This window comes from Aythya ferina (genome assembly GCF_964211825.1).
Source record: "Aythya ferina genome assembly, chromosome: 11".
Lineage (NCBI taxonomy): Eukaryota > Metazoa > Chordata > Aves > Anseriformes > Anatidae > Aythya > Aythya ferina.
In genome coordinates this window covers 2,694,843-2,720,067 of record NC_140307.1, presented here as the reverse complement: position 1 = coordinate 2,720,067, position 25,225 = coordinate 2,694,843, and the positions used below count along the sequence as shown (strand labels likewise).

The 25,225-nt window shown below is 40.8% G+C and overlaps 2 protein-coding genes across 9 annotated transcripts in view; one reads left to right on the top strand and one right to left on the bottom strand.

The window, feature by feature from the left end:
* The first annotated feature begins 109 nt into the window (after positions 1 to 109).
* Positions 110 to 18,686, top strand: SLC24A1 (solute carrier family 24 member 1). 4 transcript variants are annotated; one of them, XM_084532758.1, is made up of 13 exons: positions 110 to 977; positions 1,201 to 1,354; positions 1,820 to 1,941; positions 2,952 to 3,485; positions 3,864 to 4,020; positions 5,029 to 5,091; positions 5,631 to 5,739; positions 11,284 to 11,370; positions 12,826 to 12,929; positions 13,585 to 13,785; positions 14,177 to 14,266; positions 15,112 to 15,278; positions 15,929 to 18,686. In XM_084532758.1, exons 4-13 carry the CDS (start codon positions 3,097 to 3,099, stop codon positions 16,176 to 16,178), a joined length of 1,617 nt encoding a protein of 538 aa, XP_084388884.1. In that variant the 5' UTR covers positions 110 to 977; positions 1,201 to 1,354; positions 1,820 to 1,941; positions 2,952 to 3,096; the 3' UTR covers positions 16,179 to 18,686. The 4 variants fall into 4 exon arrangements, with proteins under 4 accessions (XP_084388884.1, XP_084388883.1, XP_084388881.1 ...); XM_084532757.1 differs by having other exon boundaries at positions 2,952 to 4,020; positions 12,829 to 12,929; XM_084532755.1 differs by having other exon boundaries at positions 2,952 to 4,020.
* Positions 17,380 to 25,225, bottom strand: part of DENND4A (DENN domain containing 4A) — a 51,379-nt gene continuing 43,533 nt past the window's right edge. For 3 of the 5 annotated variants that reach the window (XM_084532744.1, XM_084532746.1, XM_084532745.1), the window contains 7 exons: positions 24,693 to 24,903; positions 24,199 to 24,453; positions 23,576 to 23,693; positions 23,348 to 23,374; positions 22,686 to 22,848; positions 21,453 to 21,517; positions 17,380 to 21,195 (listed from right to left, as the gene is read on the bottom strand). In XM_084532744.1, the coding sequence (XP_084388870.1) occupies positions 21,059 to 21,195; positions 21,453 to 21,517; positions 22,686 to 22,848; positions 23,348 to 23,374; positions 23,576 to 23,693; positions 24,199 to 24,453; positions 24,693 to 24,903 (976 nt within the window). In that variant the 3' untranslated portion in view covers positions 17,380 to 21,058. Of the gene's footprint in view, positions 21,196 to 21,452; positions 21,518 to 22,685; positions 22,849 to 23,347; positions 23,375 to 23,575; positions 23,694 to 24,198; positions 24,454 to 24,692; positions 24,904 to 25,225 lie in introns of those variants that run through there. The other 2 variants (XM_084532747.1, XM_084532748.1) reach the window with 2 other exon arrangements.

Genomic DNA, 25,225 nt, shown 5'->3' with positions numbered 1-25,225 from the left:
GGGCCCGGCAGCGCCCGGTGGGGTCTCAGCCCCCACCCCACCTCTCCATATGCTGAGCGCGGGACCTCAAAACGCCTCAAAATGTTGATTTCAGCCCATAACCTGCAGCTGTGGGGTATTTCTGCGGTGCAGAGCATGCAGTGTTGTTTAAAATGTAAATAGCCCCTTTCAGAAAACAGGCGAATTAGTTCAGTGCATAGAGCAAAGTGTGAGGTGTTTGAGGTACGGAATATAAGGCCTTGGTGCCTGGTTGAGCTTTTTGCAGCTTGGTATGAGGAAGAACTTGGGCTCCCCTTCTGTGTGGAAGCACACTCGTATCAAAACAAACAAACAAACAGAAAAACTGGCCAAGAGGTTTTTTTTTTGCTGCTGTCTGGGGAAGGTCCATGAGCATTGGCAAAACCCAAGAGGACAGAGAGGCTATTTGAGAAAGGGAAAAACTCAAGAATTTTCCAATAAACATTAATTCTTCCTCACAGAAGTGCATAAGAGGAGAAAATAACCATGGGAAAAGTAATAGCCATAGAAAAGTGGTCACCAGGAGCCCAGTAAGTTGCCTGATTTCTGATACGCGTAAAGTGGCTGACCTGCATCGTTCTCACCTGCATCTTACACAACTGGAAAAACAGTGTTATCAGTAAAGCTGAAGCAATCTAATTTAATGCCAGTACTCTGGAAAAGTACTGCAACAATCAACAAAGACAGCTGTATATAGAAAAAAGGTTACGAAAAAGCATCCCAGTTGGCTGAGGGACCTCCTTCTCCCACCTCAGTAAACATGGGGGTGAGCATGAGGGGTGTCGGTGAGCTCAGCTGCAAAGCTTGAGCGTACCACTTCCATTCAGACAAGTTTGTTTTAAAGTTATCAATTCAGAATCTTCTTGTTCTTCTGTTGAAGTGAGTTGAAGTGACCACTGCACCACACGGAGAAGCAAGGTGATTTACCCCAGCAGTGGACAGCTCTTCCATAGCTGATGGTAGGTGTCTCAGATTTGGTGCTTTTATATTGTAGTTTTTACTGGAAATTATCTCCTGCCCTCATACTGAGAATAATCTGTAGTAGCAGACAAAGGTATTGGCTTCAGAGATAGACCCAAATCTATACAATACTGTATAATCTTCTTAGGGTTGCAGGTATTAAACTGGATTGGCTATTCCTTCAGTAATATGTCCTTCACAACTGACCCTCTCTTGTATTAGAACTCTGTTGCAGAGGCATAGTGAAAATGGGATCATTTTCATCTGCCTCTCCCTGCACCAGCATCTCCCAAACGGCTGTTAAGTATCAAAGAAATTTCCAGCACTACGTTCAACCGCTGGTATTCCTCATCCTTTTGGACAGCATCTTTGTAAGGTAAGCTGTGGAGGTTTGCATGATTGCTTGAGATCGCTTTTGACTGAGACAGTCCAGCCAGTGAGAAAGGAGCTGATCAGGAGCTGACTTGTAAGATATAATATTCTCTGGAAAAGAAGTGCTGAAGTTACAAAACTAGAGGAAACAAAGGGGCTGATGGTCAGGTATTGCTGAAAGGCTGGAGCGCTCGTAACAGTTCATCCTAGCTTTGGTTATAGTTCTTGCAAAAGGTCTATTTAAGCAGCTTATTCCTGAGAGGAGTAAAACTGAGCATTTAAATAGGGGGATGTGTTCACATGTCTTCTGTTCCCTGTGTGTCTTTCTTTTCACGTTTTCATTTTTATTAGCAAGGGTTATTCTCTGTTAACGTGCAATTTGTGGTATTGCATTATTCAGTTCTGCCATATGCATGTTCATGTACTTTTTGCATATCAAAAGCAAAGCTTATACCATCTATTTATCTAGGTACTCCCATGACCCTCTATTACTGTTGCCTTAGTGATCCTCCCAACTATTTAAAAGAAGATAATAATGCCTGTCTTGCAAGAAATTTAGGCTGATTACTTCACTGGGTGTTATGCAAGAGGGTAAGTGTGCTAACTTGCATGAAGAGCTTATCTGAGAATGGCTTACAAAACTGTGATTCACATCCAGCTCAAGAATAGAGAAAAAAAAAAAGAGAGAGAATCCATGAAGAGTGATATTCTACGGTAAAACATCCAAGCAGTGCTGAAGGGTAAATTCTGTCCAGCCCCTAGTCACTGTCTCCGTACTGTCACAGATGTAAGCTCTATTGCTCTAGCATTTATCATTTGTGTCTCTTTCAAAATGCTGCTCAAATAATTATGCAAGATATGCTAATTATCCCCTAATAAAAGGTATGATTACAGTTCTACTTTGCCAGCTCTGTCTTCTACAGAACGGCTGGAAAAGATGTAGTCATAGAAACAAATGGAAGCTCAGCACCCCAAGTGTTACTAGAACTGAGCCTTCCTTTTGCTTTTCTCAAACTAGAAGTAAAAGCTCACCATTTGCTTGGCTTGTATTCTGTGGGAGTCAAGGCTGGAGAGCCACAGAGCAGCATAGTTGGGAACTATCAAACAGTTTTCATACACCTGTTGAGGTTACCTAAGTGAATAACTGGTGTGTTTCAAGGGAGGTTTTAACAGCATGTGTTTTTCTTCAGAGCTTCTTTTCTAGCAGTTTAGAGTGCTAGTAGGCTCCTTGATAGAAGCCATATCCTCCCTCCTGCAGAATGCTGGCCCAGTTATTAATATAGCAAAATAACTAATGGACTCCAGTGAAAACACAAACCTTAATAGCTCCTCGATGTGAGCATTGAGTGGATCAGAATTCAGCTCAGATTGGACCATCTCAGACAATTCCTGTCTTTATTAAGCTAGACCTATGATTATTAATCAGCATAGCCTCCAGCAGTAAAAAAATATAAAGGTAGAAACTTGAATTTAGATCTGACTTTACCTGTTTAGGTCCATTTGTATTTATTGAAACATAGAAAAGCACTCACTGAATGAATGTTACCCATATGGTAGGAGGTTGCACTACTTTCTTTTTCACACTAGGTCTTCTTTTGCAGGATTCTGCACTTTGTGTCATGCAGTTTCACTCCTGATGCCTAAGATCAGTTAGCAGCTCCAATGGTGGATATAAGCGCAAGTTGCTGATCAAGAGAAGTCTTCAGTGGCTTCTGGACACAGACCTGATTTTTGAACCTTTAGGAAATGCATTTACCACGGAGAAGGCGGCTACAACGGAACCGAATCTTTTTCTTGCTTGCCATAGTGTTGCTCCTCTCTGTCTACCAGCTCCAGTTCAGCCCCTCTGCCCTTCCAGCACTGCACACAGCACCCCAACCCAAGGACCCTGTGAAAGTGACCTCCAGGGACCTCTCCAGCAACAAAACTGTCACAACAGGCAATGTCACAGCAGCACCCAAAATAAGGCACTGTGTATATGTGGATGCTGAGCCAACTGTGCCCACCACTACATCAGTGGGAACAACACCACAGCGAGAAAATGCCAGTGAAAGCTACCCGGATGAAAAGCCAGCATACGAGTCCAAAGGAGAATATCCCCAGGACCTATTCAGTGTGGAAGAACGCAGGCAAGGGTGGGTTGTACTTCACATCTTTGGCATGATGTATGTATTTGTGGCCTTGGCCATAGTGTGTGATGAGTATTTTGTCCCTGCTTTGGGAGTGATCACAGACAAGTTGCAGATCTCTGAAGATGTGGCTGGAGCCACCTTCATGGCAGCAGGTGGATCAGCACCAGAACTCTTCACCTCCCTCATAGGTGTCTTCATCTCACACAGCAATGTGGGCATCGGTACCATTGTGGGCTCAGCGGTGTTTAATATCCTCTTTGTCATTGGCACCTGTGCCCTCTTCTCAAGGGAGATACTACACCTGACATGGTGGCCTTTATTTAGAGACATCTCATTCTACATTGTAGACTTAATGATGCTCATCCTGTTTTTCCTAGACAGTGTCATTGATTGGTGGGAAAGCCTCCTTTTACTGACTGCCTATGCCACATATGTGTTCACTATGAAATACAACGTGTACCTAGAACAATGGGTGAAGCAGGAGCTGAACAAGAAGCTAAGTGCTGTGCAGGCAGCATCAGCAGAGCATATGCGGAAGGTTGGTGTCCTTACTGTTCAAAGGGCAAGTTGGAAATAATTCATTCTGTCATAAAACACAATGAAAATCTGCATCTCCTTGACAAAGTGCATACTCAAACAGAACAGACTCCCTTGAGTCTGCCTGTACACTTCTCCTCTGTCCATTCCCCCTGCTCCTACTCCTGTTGCATCTTTGTCCTCTTGACTGGTGCTACTGCCAGCTGTGGAGCACAGACTGCTAGATTTCACACTGTCCTCTGGCATTGGCATGGTTCACCAGGCAGATGCATGCCTCAGTGATGGCGCTCAAGCCTGTTCTGTTTTGTCCCTTCTGGTCTTGACACTCCCTTCACATAATTAAAGGAATGGAATGGAGAGTGGTGAGGATAGCTGAAGGCGTGCAGAACAGGGAAAGTGCCTTTCTTTCCTCCTCCTGATCTGGCTTTTGGCCAGGGTTCGTGGCTGGGAGTCCTGAGAGTTCATGTGTTATATTCCACTGGGATGCACGTGCAAAATACTGCAGCCATACATACGCGTATCACAGATTACCAGAAATTACCAGCCCTTCAGACTCAAGGAAACAAACTCTTGTAATTTAAGTTTACAGAGAATTCACACTAGCATAGAGTACCATGACATGGAGCTGCTGGGGCTAGCCCTTGGGAAAAATTAATTACTTACACGGAAGGTAATGCTGATCACAGGAAAAAGGCATCCCTTTGCACCTTCAGTCTGCCTCAGCTGGAAAATGAGTCAGGATATAGGTGTTTGGGGATGAAGTCTGGGGCTGTGTACATCTCCAGGAATCAGAAGGTAGAGGCCTTTTGGGACCATCTCCGCATCCTCACCAAGGAGCTGTAGGCAGAATCCTGCCTCCCTTAGTGGCCACATGGCTGTGAGGGTCTCCACTTTCTCACAGACACTGGCCTGAAGAACTGCCATTAGATCCTGTAAGGTGAATTAGATTAGATTCCTGCAGGTGAAGCGGTAACGGCATTCAGTCCTTTCTCTTCTTGTTTGCATGCAGAAAAGCAGTGGGGCAGTTGCAGATGATGGAACAAAGAAGCCAGCAGATGTGAAGAAGCTGCAGGTAGGTCTAGGTAACTTAGCTGGGAAAGGAAGCCATATTTTGAGCCCCTCCCCGTGTTAGGTTGTGAATAAAGGTGTCACTTTCTGTATCAAAAAAACCTGGACCAGATCCCACTTCATGCAAAGATCCAGCCACATTTGGCACTGTATTCTCAGCTTAATTAATTAAGAGAACACCTGGCTGAGTTGTGTCCTCAAAGGAATTAAAAAAAAAACTAAGAGACATCTCAGGTTGCCCGAGTGGATTTGACTAGCAGAGTGCTATTAGTTCTACACTTTAAACAGGGTAAAACAGGCATAGAGGAAATCAGAGCATAACTTTTCCGACCTGGTTTTGTGGCTGATTTTCCTCCTGGGCTCCCAGAGCAGAGGCTGGTAGCATCTGTCCTTTCCCACAGCAAGTACTGAAGGGTTCCTACTGTTCCTAGGGTTGGGAGATCAGCCTCTGCATAAATGCATCCCCTGCACAGAGCAAAGCCAAGAGTTAAGATGTTTTGAGGAGGAAACTGCTACTGACTGCTGCGTTGTACCTTTCCGTAGCCTGGGTCGGCCTTACAGCGAGGCAGCAGCTCAGCCTCCCTGCACAACTCTCAAATGCGCAGCACCATCTTCCAACTCATGATCCACACCCTGGACCCCCTGGCAGGAGGTGAGTGCGTGCTCCACACCCGAGGGACTTCATTTTGCATCCCTGATCACAGAGTTTAACCTGGGGGCATGTCTTTTGCTGGTAGAAGCACCACTAAGCATAAAACAGTGAAATAACTGAAGGCTAGGCCTGTAATTTTTGTCTCATCATATTTCCCCGTACACCCCAAGCAGTCATGTCTCTAGAACAGGCATGGGGTGTCAACCACCTCTCTAAGAAGCCTGTTCCAGTGTTTGACCAAAGGTGAAGAGAAAGGTTTCCCTGCCCTTGAAGGATGGAACTAGATGATCTTTAAGGTCCTTTCTAACCCAAACCATTCTATGATTCTACCCACAGCACTTTGCAGGCAATGGGCCAACTGCCCACGACCCAAGAGCTGATAAGCTCAGGACTAAGAGACACCTTTTAAATTGCCCAGGGTGCAGAGGAGCCACATCTCCAGACATACTCAGAGTCTTGCTACACAAATCTTAAACATGCTGCCTTGTATCAATTTTAATCCAAACGCAGGGTGAGGGTTCATTTTCCAAGAAATGCTAAAGAATGTTAAAAAAGGCATTTTTTAGGTTTTCTTTCCTAGCTTAGCATATGCCTTGTCCCTCCCCTCCCTTGCCCTACTTGTTCTAAAGAGATTATCTGCTGTCCATTCAAAGAGAGATTGAAGCTAAGCAGATAAATGTCTCTCATGTCTATCAGTGAGGTTACAAAAAGGACTCTCCAGATCAAAATCGCAGCAGCATGAACTGACAGAGGGAACAAAGGAGGCTTTATAAGGACAACAAGAAAGAAAAGTGTCCGTTTTGACAGATTTTAGTGAAGGCACCTATAAAATTACTAATCATAGCCTAACAAGAGCCAGACTCATCAGGGTTTGCTGTACTGCCCCCCCATTCTGCTCCCTGCAAAAGGTGGAGTGAACAGCACAGGGATAAAACCAAAAACCTATGAGAGGACATGCCATTTGATTTAGCATCAGAAAGTGCTAGACCTGAGGGACTGCTGCTACTCAGAGACCCGCCAACACCTTAACTTTCCTGCACCTCTACATGCGTTTGTGCAGCCTCAGGCCTGCACACACTTGGCTTTCTGACTGAGGCTGGTGTCCTCAGCTGGGTGAAACCCTTGGACCTCAGCAGGAGTTGCAGGGACCCAAAAGTGCTAGCCCAGGACAAGGAAAGTGCTACAGCACTGCCCCAGCCAGATTTTCATCGAAAAGCCAGGCTTTTCAACGGCTGCAGTGCCGTGACTTGTGAAGATTGAATAACTGGGACTGGGGGGTGGTTTGGATTTTCCCTCTGAAAGAAAACTTCCCCTCTCATTTCAGCCAGGCAGACCTTGAGTTACTGTCTCTATGTGCTGCAGCCACTAGATGGTAGCGTGACCTTATGTACCTCAGCAACTCTCATCAGAGCAGCGAGGATGGGCTGCAGTCCCTCCAAAAGGCTGTTTTTCCTTAGACTCTGCTATTATAATGCCACCAAGTTAACCTCTGCCCCAGGTGCATACCTGTTCCACTCAACACTGCTGAAACAGAAAAGGTAATGATAAAGAAAAGGTAATGATAAAGAAAGTTACCAATATTACAACAGCACAGCTCTCAGAATCAAGGGGCCAGTGTCCCAGGTACTATGTATCTTGTAGGAGACACTCCTTGCTCTGGTAAATTCATACCTAAAGAAAAGATAATCCAGAGAAAAAGAATCATTTCTGAATAAACTGAGCCACCTAAGTGCCTTCAGCCTTTGCCAAAAAGATGAAGCGACTCCCCCAGGGTGATTCTGAAAAGGATTTGACCCTGCCAAGGTGTTTCATGACTGCGAGCACAGCCTTTGTGTTAATATTACTGCAGCCCTTCGGTGCCCTCAGGACAGCTGGGTGCCTGGTTCCCATTGATCACCCATAAAGTTCCTCTCTTTGCAGCACGTACGGAACAGTCTGTACCAGACACATTTCTGTAATTAGGTTCCAGTATAAAAGATGATCCCAAAGCCATCTATCTGTCCTCAAGGGTCCTTGTTCCTTCTTGCCAAAGCCTGTAGCATCAGCAAATAGAGGCTGTGGTAAAGAACACTCCACAAAACAAAAAGGTTGCCGACTATTTCTCAGCAGTTCCTACCTTAACCTACTGCAAGTAGGATCTCTCTAGGGCTTCCTTCCTTATGCTGCTGTTGCATTTTACTTGGGCAGCACAGAAGCTGTCTCAGAGCAGCAAGAATTAAAAAGTGTTAAACTGACAGCACTGGGCCTCCAAAAACAACTTCCAGAGGCAAAGGATACAAACTTTGTTTCACTGTTTCTAATGCAAAACCCCCTGCAAAACAGAATTTCTCATTTGAACAATGGATTAAGTTCAGAATGTTTGTTATTTCTTTTTGTATTAGGAAAAGATCATTATTTAAGTCCTTTTCTCTGCCTACAGAAGATCAGGTGTTTTGCTTTAGAAGTTTTAACATTTACATTGCATTCTGAACTATATTTTTGACAGAAGTTTATATTTTAAAAGTACCACTTTTAAAATTAGTAATTTCTAGCAACTTTGGTCTTTTCCCTACTTTCTCTGAAAGTGTGTAGAAGCAGAGCTTGAGTTCTTTTCAAGATCTCCTGGCTAGACACCAGAGGGAACTGTTGAGGAACAAAAGGGAACAAGGATTTTCGAAACACGGAGGGACCCTCTCATTTCCAAACCTCCAGACTTACTATCAGATTGTCCTGTACACACTACAGTCAGAGACGACGACAGAAACCTGCTTTTACTTTTGGATGAAGGCAAAGGATTCAGCAGCAGTGTTGTTAGAGCTGCCTAACTCCCAGTATGTCCCACTTAAAGAGCTAATAGTTTGGGAAATTAGACTAGAATAAAGCAGCAGGCAGTGTTGAGCTCAAAAACTGAAGGCAGCTACAGTTTTTTCTTGCTTCTTTAGCATTCAATCACTTGTTTTAAGGGAGAGAAACATGATAGAAAGGGCCAAAAAAAATCATGAGATTAAACATATTTTTTTACCTGCACTTTTAGGTTACCTGCACCAGATTTGTGCCAAATTTTAAATAAAAAGTCCTCCCCATCATCCATGGTGTAAGTTAGTTCTGTTGGATTAAATATTAGAGCCAAAGAATTAAATACAAGAGCCAAATTCAAGGCAGAAGTGCAGCTGCAACCCCAAGTACAGGCTGGCAATCCATAGGGCAGAAACCTGCCTGGAGGCCATCTCAGGGCTCCTGGATGTAGGCATGCCTTGTGTGACAGGCTCTCGGACCAGGTGGCACAGTTACCAGCAGAACAAATACTTAAAAAGCAGCACCAAAAGGCAGCTGGAGACCCACCAGTGCAGCAGCTGAGCGGACTTTGAAGCACACAGCATGAACCTGATGGAGCTTGAAGAGAGATCTCCCTGTACACCAGCTCCTGGAAGCTGATAGCACCCAGTCAGCACCTCCCCGGTGAGGAAATCACACCTGGGGACTGCCCTGTCATTGAGAGGGCAGCCTGGCACACACACCACAGCACCATGAACACTGGCAGTGCCCTCAAAATGCTTGGCCATGACAGGACCTGTGGCTGCACCAGCAGGCTGAGGTCCCTGGCTGCTGAAACAGCGAGCACGCTGCCTGCTTGGCAGAGCCGGGCTAATCCCCAGAGCTAGCAGGGGCTGAGCTGACAGATATCCTTCCTCCCCATGCTGACCTGCAGATCTGGCCAGCTTATAGCCAACTCTTCCTCCAATCTCAGTACATCCTGCACAGAAAGTGTGTCAGAGGAATTAACACCTTTTTAAATGAGGCTGATCTCACGCGAACTGGATAGTGCCCTGGGCCTAAGCTGTTTATCCTGACAGAGGGATGCTGCTCACAGGCTCCGCTCAGGTCAGTGCTCACAGCCTGCGGCCCAGGTGAGGGCAGAGAGCCAGGAGCTTGAATTTATGTAATCGTTTTCAGACTGGGCCTGACTGCCCTGACCCTGCTGACAGAAGCTTTTGTGACAGCTTCTGGGAGAAGCTGAACAGAGGAAGAGTGTTTTCCAGTGGCTGGAGGAGACTGGGAGCAGAAGGTCACCTCTTCGTTGCCTCTCATAGCTTGTGCTTAGCAGCAGCTGAGAGTGAGAATGAACCAAAACGCTTCATATTCCTTCTGTTATGCTTCAATAGCAAATGGAAGCAGAGAGTTGGGCTTCTTGGTCCCAGCCAACCTTTCAAAGGAGCTCATCCTTTTACCTCTCCAACCATTCAAATTTTTGTTGGAAATCCAAGCTGGTGAAAAGTGTTTCTGTCAGGGAATCACACCAGAATAGGACTCATCCCCAGCGGCCTCAATGTCAGAGACCATGACAGATCCTGGACACGTCCAAAATCCCCTGATTTTCATGAGTTTCGGTTCAGAACCGTAGATCTTCCCGCATGGCTTGGACCTGCTACTTCTATTAACTCAGTATCATGGCAGTGAATAAAATGACAGGGCCATGCCCTTGAGGTAAATGACAACACCACATTCTGGTTGCACAGTCAACAGCACAGGAGATTATTTTCCTCTGAAAGTTTTATCACACTGAGTTAATTTGCAGCCCCCCCCACAAGCCAGGCATAACTTCTTGTGCCTCTCCATGTACAAGCTCTGTGACCCTCAGCTCAGTCACAGGGTAGGCAGCTCAGCAGAGGATAAAGCTTAGAGCAAAGTGAGGCTTTGCTCTGAGCCGGTGACTTGCTCACTTTCAATGAGAGTAGGAGTTAAGACATTTGAATGCAACATCTAACTATGGAGAAACACAGCTTCAGAGTTTTCTACAAAATAATAACAAAGCAGCTCAGCTGAGCAGAGCATTCTTTTTAATAAAAGAAGTCCTCAGCAGTTTCAGAAACACAGGACTGGACACTGCACGGGTGAAAATGATCTCCTGGGTAATCCTTTGCAGGACAGCCTGAGCCATATTGAAACTGGATACCAGGAGCTCAGGTTAAGCTTCAAGTGTCTCTCTGACAGGGGAGTCATTTGCATATACTTTGAAATGGCATTTTCCAAAAACTGGAACATAAAAAAGTTTTTTTTCCCCTTACCATCAGGTTGCCGGGCTGCAAGCAGCACAGCAAAGCCTCTTCAGAAGCCACATGGCAGAAGGAAGGTGTCATTTTTAGCTTGTACATAATCTAGCCTGAACAAAGTCATCAGCCCTTTGGGAACAAAATTATATTGCATTGAAATTCCTCCTGCTCCCTCTGTATTTGCTCCCTGAAAAGTGCAGATATCCCCTCGTATTACTGAATTGAAAAGGATTTCATCTTCCCTCTAGATCCTCTTTTAAATACAAGGGTATTAGTTACATATCAAATCTTTGGCATAATTACTGTAGTACTAAGCATTTAAATAAAACACAGTCAACTAGCAGTGGTCAAAACCTTAGGGGCACAGCTAGAAAGGTAACTCAAAATCAATGTTGACTGCAAACCATGTATGAGGAACAAGGCAAGAATAAGGGTATGTTGGCGGTGGGGAGGCAGGTAAAGAGGGGCTTGCATAGTCGTCAGCTGCTGACAAATGCATCTTTCTCATTCACAGCAAAATTTAAAGATAAGGTTGACATCCTGAGCAACATAGCTAAGGCCAAGGTGGACTCTCTGGCTGGGCAAGGATCAAAATCAGAAGGTGAGTGCAAGAAAAGTCAGTGCTGCTTGCCTTATTGCACTGTAATCCCACACATTCCCAGCTCTCAACATCCAATGGCCGGCAAAGAAACGCTACAGTATGACAGATTTTATTACTGATCACAGGTGGCTGCTGTAATAATGCAGCAGAAATCAAGTGATGTACACTAACAGTGGACAATAAAAGCCATCCCCACAGGACTGGCTAGGGAGATAGGTTCCAAACAAAAAACACTGTGAGGATGTAGTGTAAACTGCAACCAGAAGGGTGGACGAGGGGAAATCAGCCCACTGTAGACAGCATTTGGGTGTTGCTGTGCTGCTGATTTTTGGCAGACCCTGCAAATGAGGTGTTCTTTAATACAAAATACTTTCATTCTAGCCTGGAAATAAGGCACGCTTGCAGAAAAGCACAGAAGAGCACAGAAGACTCTTCCACAGAGAAAAACCATGCTGACTGCCTAAAGCAGTTCTAAGGGTCTGTGCATCCTGACTTCAGATAGTTCTTCCTTTTTCTATTTCACTACTGATACAGCACTTTCTGAGATGATTAGGCAAGAGCTGGCCTATGCTACAATATGGATCTGTACTGTTAACGAGGATGGATATTTAGAAAAATAACCAAAATTCTGTGGGGGAGGTCCACCTCCAGAAGCTCACTGCTGCAATACAAGAGTCACCTGTGTACCTAACAACACTGGGCATCACCCATGTGAACGAGAACAAACAAGAAAAGAAACAAAACAAATTCTTGGTGCAAGTTTTCAGCACCGCATCAATTCCATTGGATCACATGTCAGAGTCAGGCCCTCCCTCTCACCTCTGCTGTGTGTGATCTGTGTATCTGTACTGCTCTCTGTGGTTTCTGCATTCCTCTTGGCTTTGCAGGTTAAGAGAGGAACAGCACAGAGGATGTTGCATTTATTTCCTTGTATGTGTCAGCACTTTTCTATTGGTACTTGAATATGTACCAAGTGATCAGGGACTGAAGTCGGGTAGCACGTAACAGTCATTTCTCAGAAGCATCAGACAGCATCAGTTCCTCAGAGAACGCCATGCTCTAACTGAGAAAAGGGGAAACAAAGCTTTACATCTTTCTGACTTGTAAGGATGGCTCTGATAGTCTTTAGAATCCAGACTGAAACCAAGGAACACTGTTCAGATGGAGATCAGATAATTAGCATTTCCTTGTTGTTATATGTGTGCCTTGTGCAGTAGCTTCAGAGCACTACATTGATGCTCCTATGACTTTCTGTACCAGGTTGGCCAGATTCTGCCCTGCTTTTACAAATGACAATTCACAGTAGACAGAGAGCAGAAAGCATAAGCCACCAGACTAGGTTGAACATGAAATACCACAGATTTTTGTAGTAAACATGAACCCACCTGCTGACACAGGAGGTGATCACCTGATGCTACCATGACTGAAAATGTTATTCCTTCTTGTCACCTTTAGCAGAAGAGGACAAGCAGGCACCAAAGACCGTTCAGGTAACTCCTGCCAGTGACTCTGAACCCAGCAAAGACAAACAGAAGGCAGACGCACCACAGGATGGGCAGGTATTTGAAGGATCACAGGCAATAAGAGCTCGGTCCACACCAAACTTCACATAGACACTTTTCTTTCTCTCTCTCTTGAGCTTTTGGAATACAAACCAATGCATTTCCCATAATTAGCGAGGAGTTGGTTTATACATTTAAGTTTAGGACCAAAGACAAATCAGGTCTAAAACATGACACCAACTGCTCCTACATGTATATAGCATTTTCTCCTCAGTTGACTCCTCTGAGGTCAGAGGGCTACTCCAAGATAAGGCAAGATCAATAACTGCCTGTATTGTGTACATCAGCATGACTTTGTGTTTCGTTTCCCTAATCATTCCTTTCAATTGAGGAAATTTGGCTGTTCTGATGAGGAAAGATTTTCAAACAGACAGCAAATGTTCCACTTGTGCCAAAATCCTGCCTGAAAGTTCATTCTAGTTGACTTACACAAAATAGTTAACAATCACAAGTCCTCTCATCACCTAGAAGCATCTCCACCCAGACAGGCTATACCTGGATATTGTCCCACAACAACAAGATGTGGGCTGTGGTTGCCATCAGCCACGTTACAAACATGACCTCTGCCATGGCAAGGCTATGGTGAATAAATGCTGTGCAGCTCCTTGGTAGTGTGAAAGCATATTGGCTTTTTTTTCCCCCCAACCTACAGCCCTCTTCAGAGAGCGATAACTCAGAAGACAGCAGCTCTGAGAGCGAGGATGACAGTGATGACGACAGCACAGACGATGAAGAAAACGATGAGCCATTATCTCTTGAATGGCCAGAAACTAGGAAAAAACAAGCAATTTACCTTTTCCTCTTTCCCATTGTCTTCCCTCTCTGGAGCACTATGCCTGATGTTAGAAATCCGGTAAGAGTCTATCATACTTCTGCTGCTGGATTCATTAACCAAACTATAGATTTCCTCTCAGAAGGACCCCTCAGTTCTATTTTTCTGTCAAGAGTCTTTGTATACTTGAATTGCTGTTAATGCTGCAGAGGGTGGGGCAGGAGCCCCGGATGCAGCACAGCAGAGTTCCAGATACTTAATTTAATAATCCACAAGTGACTAGCAACTATCAGTCATCTAATCAAGTTGACAGAAAAACAAACAAACAAAAAACAACACAACAAATACAGAGACGAGGGTCCACATTAAAACAATTGATTGCACTGAAGTAGTTCAGGTGATCAGTTTTAATTGAGGATTGTTAACTTTTCTGAAACTTCTGTGTTTTTCTTTTCAAACTTGGTTTTAACAGGATTCAAAGAAATTCTTTGTCATCACGTTTTTCGGATCCATCATCTGGATTGCAGTATTCTCTTACCTTATGGTGTGGTGGGCTCATCAGGTGAGGGGTTTATTTTCTGTCTGCAAACAAGACCATTTCAAAACAAGTAGATGGAAAGATACGGAACAGTGTGTCACTGTGGCATTTTATCTGATGAATTAGGGCTGCAGTCATCCATTAAAACAGTAGAAAATTTGTCAAAACCCAAAAGGGAATTTTCAGTTTCATTCTTTTTGATTTGACAGTTCTTTTTCAAGAGCTTCCAAGGGAATTTGTGCATCAGTGAAAGGAAAAGTGCCACCAAGATTTATCTTAATACTTCCTATTTGATGAATGCATTTGTGCAGAACAAAATTATCCCTTACTTAATTAAAATTCTAGGGTAATACAGCTTCTGATTCTGAAGGCTGTTAAGTTATCTCAACTCCTATTGCCTTAATATTCACCTGTTGTTCTGGAAAACAGATTTTTATATCTTGTAGATTCAATTTGTATTAAATGATCTATTGCACATTCAACGCAGAGTTGATCAACCCATAAATCCAAAGACCATCATTTCCCAAAGCTCTCGGATCATACATAACCAATGTTAAATTTGGAGTAGGAAAGGTAGAATACATCCAGAAGAGGCAAGTTTAGGACAGAGGATCATGCTGCACTGTAACTAACTTCAACTTCCTCAGTCTTGGCAACAGTGTGATCAGATGATCACTGTGATCTATAGTATAGCGCAAAATAGAGATCAACATGCATTATAAAATCTAACTTTTTATCCTATAAAACAGAAAAATATTACCATGGTTAAGGGGATGAGAAGTATATGGCACAAAACCTAGAAGGCTGAACAGAGCAATTAAATTCTGCCTTCCAACACTAACAGCTGTACTCTGTCACTGTCCTGTTAGGTTGGTGAAACAATTGGAATATCAGAGGAAATTATGGGGTTAACCATACTGGCAGCAGGAACATCAATCCCTGACCTTATCACCAGTGTCATTGTTGCACGGAAAGGCTTAGGTGACATGGCTGTCTCCAGCTCTGTAGGCAGCAATATCTTCGATATCACTGTTGGGTGAGTATTAGTTCATGTATTTATTTTTACTTTTTGAAAACCTAACCAAGCCAGGAAAGATAGGTTTTTGTAACTTGCTGCAGAGTGAATATTAAATTTGCAGATAGTTTAGGTCATTGTTCTACAGCTTAAAATAATGTTATTTAGTTTGAAATAGCACTACCATTTTCACCAAACTCTGAATCAGCAAATTACTGATCTTTCAGGACAAAATACAACTGATCTTTGGCTAATGTCAAAGATTTACAGGCAGGATACCCATCCAGTCACTCAGAGACATTCAGTTTCTATGCAATCAAGGCTTGGTATCTGTGCCCCTTTCATCAATAAAGCATCAAGACTGGATCCGTGCCTGTATCTTCCATCAATAACACATCAGGACTTACTCTTTCATGAGAGCACACAGAGACACTAAGTTCACAGTTATTATTTTAAAAACCCTTTTAGATACTTGGATTGCATTATGATAGTGTATGCATTATCCAAATGCAATTTTTCCATGCCAACATCATCAGATTCATGCCGAGTTATACCAAATGCAATCATGCATTGTTTTTCCCCTGTAAAACTTTAGAAAAATTGTTTATTTATAATGCAGAAAACAAGCTATCTTCAAACACTTATTTCAATTACTTTTCCTTTACTTGCAGTTTGCCAGTTCCTTGGTTTCTTTATTCAGTCTTCAACGGATTCGGTCCAGTTGCAGTTAGTAGCAATGGTTTGTTTTGTGCAATTGTTCTCCTTTTTCTGATGCTCCTATTTGTGATCATCTCAATTGCTGCGTGTAGGTGGAAAATGAACAAAATACTCGGGCTCACTATGTTTGCTCTTTACTTTGTGTTTTTAATCATCAGCGTGATGTTAGAAGACAGGATAATATCCTGCCCAGTATCTGTATGACATCTGGACGCTCCAATGTGTGTAAGCATACATTTAAAAATCAAAAGGGGTTCAAGGTAGCTATTGTTCTACTGAATCAAACCAACCTGAATTATAACAAATTTACTGAGATTAAAATATCTTTAACATACTAAAAAAAAAATCTTGTGTGGTTTGTCTGCCTCTATTGTTTTTCTTTAGTATTAGAAAAAGACCAGGTAATAAAATGACCAGTACCAAATAATGTACAAGTTTAGGCACTCCTGTAAAGGCTGTTATGATATTGATGCATCAGGTTTTGGGTGTGGCTGAACCCCCTTAAGGTAATGGAACTGATTTTCAGCATAGAATGTTTACTCATTAAAATGATATTTTCAGAATCACACTTTTATCTAATGAGCTGCTTAAACTCAAAATCAATGATCTTTTACTTAATGGGAAGAGAATCAGACCTTTATGGTTTGCCCTTACAGAACTACACTGCTCAGAAGCCCTGTGTAGACACACGTTCTGCATCTCAGAAATGAAATCCCTCATATTGCATTAAAGCAATGAGCACACCAGTTCCAGAGGTTTGTGTTGTAGCTAGTTTGCCATGACTTCCCTACACAGAGGCAGTTTTCATCCTTTCAGGTGAAAGCCACTATAAAGCATCTATAATCAATATTCTTCACCTATGTCCAAGAAACTGTACACAGAATATACAAAAAGTGTACAAAGAAAAGCATGCAGAAGAACATAGGATTCGAGAATTGCACAGCAACCATGGAAGCTATCCATATGGCTTCTTTTAAATTGTGATCAGATGCAATACAATCCCCTAAAAGTTACGGTAAGTGCTACCAACAGAGTGATATTATATGAATTGACATCTTACGTTAAAGAGACCAAACAGATCTGGGTTAGAATATCACATTACTGCTAGTAGAAGCTAAAACCAGGAATCAGACATACTACAACAAGAGGAAGCTGAAAGAGTTGAGTTCTGTTTTCATCCTGACACTGATCTCTGAAGTTTACAGATCCTTGTTCCCAGCACTAACTCTTGTTGTTAGTGCTGTCTTCTATCTAACCACTATGAAAAATGCCACTAGCATCAACTATCAACAAACCTGAAAGGTTTATTGTTAACGACGTCTCTTGTGAGCATACAATGTAGTTGAGCTGCAGACATTCCTGTCACTCTAATCCAGCTAATAAAGTGTTAATGAAAATAACCAGAAGGATTTTAAGCTTTTTATTGACTCACTGTAAAACTTTTTTGGATGAGACAAAAAAAAATTTAACATTGTGAACACTGACTTGCATATTTTAAAGGAACTACAAACCAAAGCAAACATCCAACATACTGTATTTTTGGTAAATAAAATTTAAACATTACATATTTACAAATCTACAACCATTCATTTAAAAAGTGCTGCTTGCAGACTAACAAAGTACCATTTTTAAATTGCAATGAGATAATTTCCAGAAATACCCTTCTCTATTATTACTATTTGCATCTCCCATTTGTTATACAAAGATTTTACGTGCAGGAATTGCCTTTTTCTTGGGGGTACAAATCGCTTAACTAGTCAGTGGAAATCTAATCCATCAGGCTGTAACTGTACCAACAGCAAACCTCAAAATGGGAAATAGCAGTGTCAGAGAAACAGCACGATTTCTATTCACATTTCACTATTTCATCTCCAATAATTATTCCAGTGGAACCATAAGTAAAGCAAAATATATATTGCACTGCAAATGTATAACCTTTAAGGTTTTTGACAGAAGCATTATTTAGTACACAAAAGGAGAAAATTCAGTTCATACAAAATTTTAAATTGAAAATATGTCTCAAATATTTATCCATCTTTGCGGTACTGGAAAATATACTCAAATCGCTTTACTAATAAAGGACAGTGAGATTTGAAAACTGTTTCAACATTGAACTGTATGATGCTTAAAAATTATCCACCCAGGACCTACATTTTGAACATCGTGATATGAATGAGGAAAATTTCCCACTTAAAGTATAACTATTCCAACTACATCTTTTATAATATTTGTACAGTGGACTGACTTGCAACAGACTTTATAAAACAATTCATTAAGTATAATGATTTCACTCGATGAACTACTACATGATACTAATTTAAAAGCACACCCAAATGAACATCAGCAATGCTTCAGGAGTGCAACTCTGAGGATGCGAGATTGTTTATCTTAATGATGTGTACACAAATCCTTTCCATGATACAGCATATACTCTTCTGATAATACTGACAGGACTGTTGATATCTGAATGAAGTGGCAAACTTGGCATTATAAATACGAAGACAGTTGGAAGTACTTACAGCTAAGTCGGGACTAGAATGGTGGAAGCGGGCCAAATTACAAGTGTTGCATCTATTCTTGTGCTAGCACACAGTTACAGTGTAATGTCCTAGTAAACGAGAGGCGGTTAGAGACAAGGCTCAGTTGCTTCTGTCAGACTAAAATAGAGCGTGTGAAGCTTGCTTCATAGCTCAGTACCTCTAACACACCACAGCAGCTCTGGAAAAAGCATTTGCCTTCCTTCATGGCTTGAAGGTGCTATAAAACAGCGGCTGCCCCAAGTGGTAAATGATGTGGGAAACAAAACTGCAGAGAGCTGGGAGCACTACACTGTACACAGCACAAATAGGGATGAGTTTATATACACAGCAATTACTGTATGCAGCTTTTACTTGGTAAATACAGTGTAGATACTGTACAGAGCAGAGCGTACATGCACACTAAGGTATTTACAATGAATGTTAAAAAATAATCTGGTATTTTTCACAATACCTTGGAAGAATGAAGTGGGTACGTGTTCACCCTACACTGACAGTGAACAATGTACCTAGGTGAAAAAGTAGGTATAGCTCATGCATGAGGAATACTTTACAAGTGTGGCAGTACAAACGAGAGCATCACAAATTGTTAAAATAAATTAAACGTGAAAAACGTTGGTAAGTGTAACATTGCCAGCTCCACCTCAGAGTGGGGGAAACTTCAAAAAAAAAAATAAACCAAAAACTCAGCTACGTAATTAACAGCAGGCTAGAGAAGAGGCATTCAATACCCAACAAAAGTTGTATCCAGCAAGACTGCATTTACTTCAAGATGCAATTACCTGCAGCTCTACAAATTTTAAGTCTGTTCTCCTTAGGGCAGCAGCTTCTTACTACTTTAGAGTGGACTGGGAAGAAGTTACATAGACCATCATAGAGGCTTAAATGAGAAGTAGTGCTGCTAAGAGGCTCACTATTTCATTTAGTAAAGTAAACGTGAGCTTTAAAGTTTACGTCCTTTCAGGCTACCTAAATATTGCTGTATTATCATGCTTGCAAACTAAAGATATTTAAAAAAATACCTGCTGGTAAGCAGACCAACATACAAGACCTACAGGAACAGATGAATATTTAGAATTACATGTATTACAACAACAACTAAAAGAAATTACAACTGGAGAATCATTAAAGAAAAAAATAAAGGTATTTGTTAAAGTCTAGCTTAATTTGTTTAGGGCATTTTGTACAATTCAGTGGCTCTTTTCCCACCTCCATACAAGACTTCTGATATTTTCTCTGTAAGCCTGCCTTCTGGTGTGAAGTTGCTATGTGATGGAGAACACTTCTTTTTTTTTTTTTGAAATCTCTAGAACAAGAAAACATAATTCAAAAAGCCATGACTCCACCACAAGGACTGACATAGCATTATTCTTCACAGAAAAGAAAAAGTTTTGCCTGTGAAAGAAAGACTAGACATTCCAAGTACATTTAACTATTCACAATATGCCACAATAAGTTACATTCCCTATATATTCCCTGTAGCAAGGTTGCTTTATCTACTGTAGTTAAAAGCTTTGGATTAGCATTATATATGCGCCATATTTAGTGTGTTTCAAACACATCCACCAAGACTCTGAACACTGCATTTTTATGAAGAACTTCTTGCATGCTGTTATTTGCTTTGTATCATGTCTGTAATGAGGTCACGTTAGCAAATATCAACTGCTGAGATGTACTGATGCCATAAAATCATCTGTAGGACTCTTCAATATGCTACAGACTCTCTCTTTACTGGGGAGCGAGGGAAACAGGAGAGAAAGATATTCCTACAGAATTGTTTTACAGAGATATCAGTGTGTTGTTAGTAGAGTTCTACAGAAATTCACCATTCCTTCCTGCTGATTGCTGTGGTAACACGTTTTCCATGTGTGCATGACAGAAATCCTGTATCTATAGTACTGTCTAGGTGAAGGTTTACATTTTCTGTTCTGCTTTAAAAAAAAAAATCACTCTTCAAAAGTAACTGGACAAGTTACTATAAATAGCAGTGTCCTGCAAAACAAATAAGCACTGTATTGCTTATTCAGCAAGTCCATTTAAAATTCACTCCAGTAATTTAAAAAAAATAAAAAAATATCAACTTACTATAAACAATTTAAAATATGTATAATACAACTTTGTATGCTCTTCATAACATCATGAATATTCTATGTAAACAATAGATTTCGAAAAATTTGCTTTGCTCATGTTAGTTTCAGTGCATTGTTTCTGTCCACCTGTTTTATCATTTTTATTTTATTTTTTTTTTATTTTTAAATAAGGGAACTGTATTATGTTGTCCCAAGTTAGAAAACTCATTTTGTTTACAATCTTCCTTTCTATACATTGGTTTGCACTATGGGCAAAGGACAGGGAAATAATATTTGGCCCATGTTTCACTCTGTCCATTTCCACAACTGTAGATAGGCCCAATTTTTCCAAGGCCGTCTACCACGGTACACTCGTACATACGTTCTTGAACACTGAAGACTGAGATGTTCCTTGTGACTGAAGTGGTTATTTTACACAGGTATACACCATAGATATCCCCTCTTTATCTAGGTATATTTAAAGATATGGTTCTCCAAAAATCTTTCTGCATTCCATCACTCCAGTACTTGGTGGTCTATCACAATTATGAGTATTCTTCACTTGATTAGCTGTGAGACGATCATAGGCCATTTTGTATTCTCTGTCAAAAGCATCTGTAGAAATAAAAAGACAACCGTTATGTACCATGCTTGAAACAATGACCCAAAAATAACGACAGCTAGTACATTTACCAGCAGTAAAAAACACAGCACAGTGTGAAGTCATTTTATTCAGCACTTACTGTAGAATTACACACGCGACTATAGTTTTTTGTTGTTTTTTTTTTTTTTTTTGGGGGGGAGGGAGGAGTCTGGAAATAGTTTGCATACATTCATAAATTATTCACATAAACACATGTAATAAAACTTACCTATATCTATGTTATCTCTTCCTAGGGCAACAAGTGAAAGAAATAATATTTCTCTATAAAGGCTCCTGAAATTGTAGAAAAAACAAAACAGCATCAATTTATATGCTAAATACCACAAAAAAAAAAAAAAAACAGAACACAACTACTCTTAAGAAGAGACTGAATCACTTAAAGATAAGAAATGGCACCTTGAACATAATTCCCTATCATCACCTCTAAAATGTTGTCAGCTTTGACCTCTGGAGAATGCTCTGGACTTCTGAGATATGGAGATCACTTATGGCAGGTCCTTGAGACAACTTCCACCACACCAGTGGATATTATAACAGGACCCATAGTGAAGCATGCACTTAAAGCACTCAACATGCCAGTGATTCAACCCGCAACTGAAAGAACACCAACTTAAGAAGGAAGCATTCAACTTCTGCCATTCACTCTACTCATTAGTCTCTCCTCTCAAGGAAAGAGGACAGAATTGGAATGCTATCATAAGCCTTTTTTTAATATTATATATAATTATATATACACATTTGGCAATTCTTATCCTGGTTTCATAAAGGAACAAAGCTATTTAATTACATTCTCTCCCCTAGGTCAACAAGTAGCTTATCTGTGTGGAAATTCCACCAAATGTAACAAACAGGTAAAGGGTCTGCTTTTCTGCATTTCTACATTATCATGAAGAGGGCATCCAACCAAATAAACATCTTGGCAAAGCTCCAGCTGTTGAAAAGGCTGCTATATACCCTACAATAAGTAAAAATTAAATCCAGGCAGGAAAGACGTTAATAGAAAAATAATTCTGAGTAACTCCACTGCTAATGAAAATAATTTGCTAAATAATACAGGACTTAGCCTCTCTTCTTAGCTTCCCTTCTTTTTTGTTACTGCAAACTTAACACCTCTTACTCCCTGAATACACACTAGGAATAAGGGATGTGGGTTTTTTCTTGCTTTTGTTTTTTAAGTTTGTGCTATAATCTATAAGTATGTTATATTTAGTAGCAAAATACACATATACACACTCCATACTTGATTTGCCATCATTCAGAGGTGGCTGTAGCATGAAGAGGAAAAAAAATAAGAAAAATATTTACCCGACTGAGTGATAAGCTTAAGAACGCTGCTGGAAAAATGAATCTTTGTTAAAAAACACTATGAAAATATTGTTCGTATTACAATAGCCTTATTGCTGTTCAAGCTTGCTCTAGATTGGCATGTTTGTATTCTTACCTCTGTCTTTTAACATGTGGCCATTTGTTCAGTCTTTCCAATATTTGGCTCATTGGTCCATACACATCATTCATCTTAATACTTTTTACCATACTTTTCAGGATTTCCTGATTAAAAGAATCATCATCTTTTTGCAATAAATGGACCATTGGGTACTTCTGGGCTGAAAAACATAAGAAAAGCTGTAAGAATAAAGACATTCTTTGAATAACACGTAAAAAGTTGTTAACAAAGTGGGATGCTACAAAACTGTGAAAAATGGCATATATGTAGCGAGCAAAGAACAATAAACATCCAACCAAAATAATACCAATGTAAAGAAACAAAAAGCATATAGGAGAAAACTGAACAGCTGTAATGGGTCATGAGGCGTATTTCCAGGCATATGATCTAACAGTGGCAACAAAATTCTCAGTAAGCAGACTCCAAAAATAAGAAAACAAGCTAAATGGATAAATCGTCAATGTAAGTTCAGTACATCACAAACATATTCCCTCTTATTCGCCCCTTCACAATGATGAAAAAGCCATTGGAAATACTGGTCAATGATTTGAAACAGATATGCTGGAAAACTAAAGTTGTTCAAGCACTTTACTGCTAAGCATACAGCCACCCTCCCTCCCAAAACATGTCACAATAGCAACACCAAACTTAACACTCACTCTCAAACAAAAGAGTGCGATTTTGACCTGCAAGACAAAAAGTAGTATGATCAAAATTCAGTCATGTATCTTGTGTGATCTATCCACACAAAAAAATAATATTTTTCCAAAACACATTCTTCAGTTGCTCAAACGAAGTTGCTCAAAGTTATTCTAACACAGAAAAACAATCTAAAACAACAATAAAAATCTGTACCAAAAAAGGAAACCACAAGAAACAAAGCTTACTCTGAGCATTCCACAAAATATACAGAGGCTGCCTTGGATCCTGATGCAATTTCATATTGTCCCATAGCATCTGAATAAGAACATATTTACTGTCCTCTGACATACAGTTTCGTGGAATCTGAACAGGAAAACGCATACATAAAGGTATTTTATTACAAAGTAATGAAAACTTTCATATTTAAAATATATCTTCAAATCTACAGGTCACATAGTAAAAAGCTTTTAATGTTAAACTGCTGGAAAACCAGGTTGTTCACAGAGAAAGCCAAAACTGAACAGAATGTCAGTGACATGTAGCAAGTATTTTGTGCATCCTCCTACACTTCTAAAATCATAACCTCCTTCTCCTCCTCCTACTGCTCAACTTGCCATCAAGCGGCAATAAAACCAATCAGAAACTTACTGCCTTTGTAACTGAAGACACAAACCACAGTGTGACTAGTAAGAGCTAAACACTTACCCCACACAAGTACTGCTGAGCCCAGATTCTAGATTTACACTATTTCCCTGCAGTTGACACTTTTTTTTTTTTTTTTATCAGTTCAGGACTGGGCCCAATACATTGTATGACACATTCCTGAGAGTTATTGAAATAACTAATAATTTCTTATCTGATTCCATACCTTTGAGTTTTTATTACAGTGCTCAGAAGAAAGAATTAATCCTGGTAAGTTGCTAGGCAAGTCCAAGCGTCTGAAATACCACACCAAATTCCAGAATACAATAGGATGATGGTCTACAAAGTCCGCCACTGTTATTGCATGATCTCCTTCATTTTCAAGTAAGCTCTCAAGCTCTTTCCATACCACTAGAGGACTGAGGTAAGGAACCGTTATAGGATCAGGACTAGGTAAGCGCCATTCTAAGCCCAAGGGATCCTATGATAAAAAAAATTAAAAATGCTGTTAATTGGAATGTAACTATCTTTATAACATCTTATGAATGCTTTTTGGGAGATACCAACATCTAAAAGCAACAAATCTTAGTATAAATAATACAACCTACTATTTCTGGTAACTCCGGATAGTTAAATCTGTTTTCCTAATTAATGTTTACACATTTTCTGAATCTATTGCACACTTGAAACAGTGACATTTAAGGTAGAAAAACTACACACTGTTGGTCCTTGCAAAGTAGCAGGCAGGCTACCAGTAGGAATGATATGGCTGATCTTCTGGTTTTCCTTCTCGTCCTCTTCCAGTGGACCAAAAGTACTGATACTCCTTGCTACAGGGTGACTCGTACATTCTGACCCAGAGGCATTTTGTCTTCTTCCCGAGGGGATCTGGATACTTCTGGCACAAATACTGTCATGCTGCTTAGATTTGCTAGGGGAAAATAAAAAGTTAAGAATGTCAGCATTCTGTTTCTCTCTGAGTGCTCAAACATGTACACAAACAGGCAGAAACAAACTAGAAGTCCCGTAGAATAGACCTGAAACTGCCAATTCTACCTTGTCAGCCACCACACTCATGCTACAGATAAAGTCTTATCTCCCCTTGCACTGGTAATGGACACAAACATCCTAAAAGAGTACACAAAACTTCATATAGACACCTGTAATTCTGCAAGTATTTTATCATGGATGAAGCTGAACACCGTGTTGAAAGAGCACAATGCGGCCAATTTAGAGATAAAGAGGCAGTAAGG

Bases quoted from the DNA above. Each gene is read 5' to 3' on its own strand.
- SLC24A1 (XM_084532755.1), top strand. From the start codon at position 3,097: ATGCATTTACCACGGAGAAGGCGGCTACAACGGAACCGAATCTTTTTC. The intron at 13,786-14,176 runs GTAAGAGTCTAT...TGGTTTTAACAG, and splicing joins TGCCTGATGTTAGAAATCCG to GATTCAAAGAAATTCTTTGT. The intron at 15,279-15,928 runs GTGAGTATTAGT...CTTTACTTGCAG, and splicing joins ATCTTCGATATCACTGTTGG to TTTGCCAGTTCCTTGGTTTC.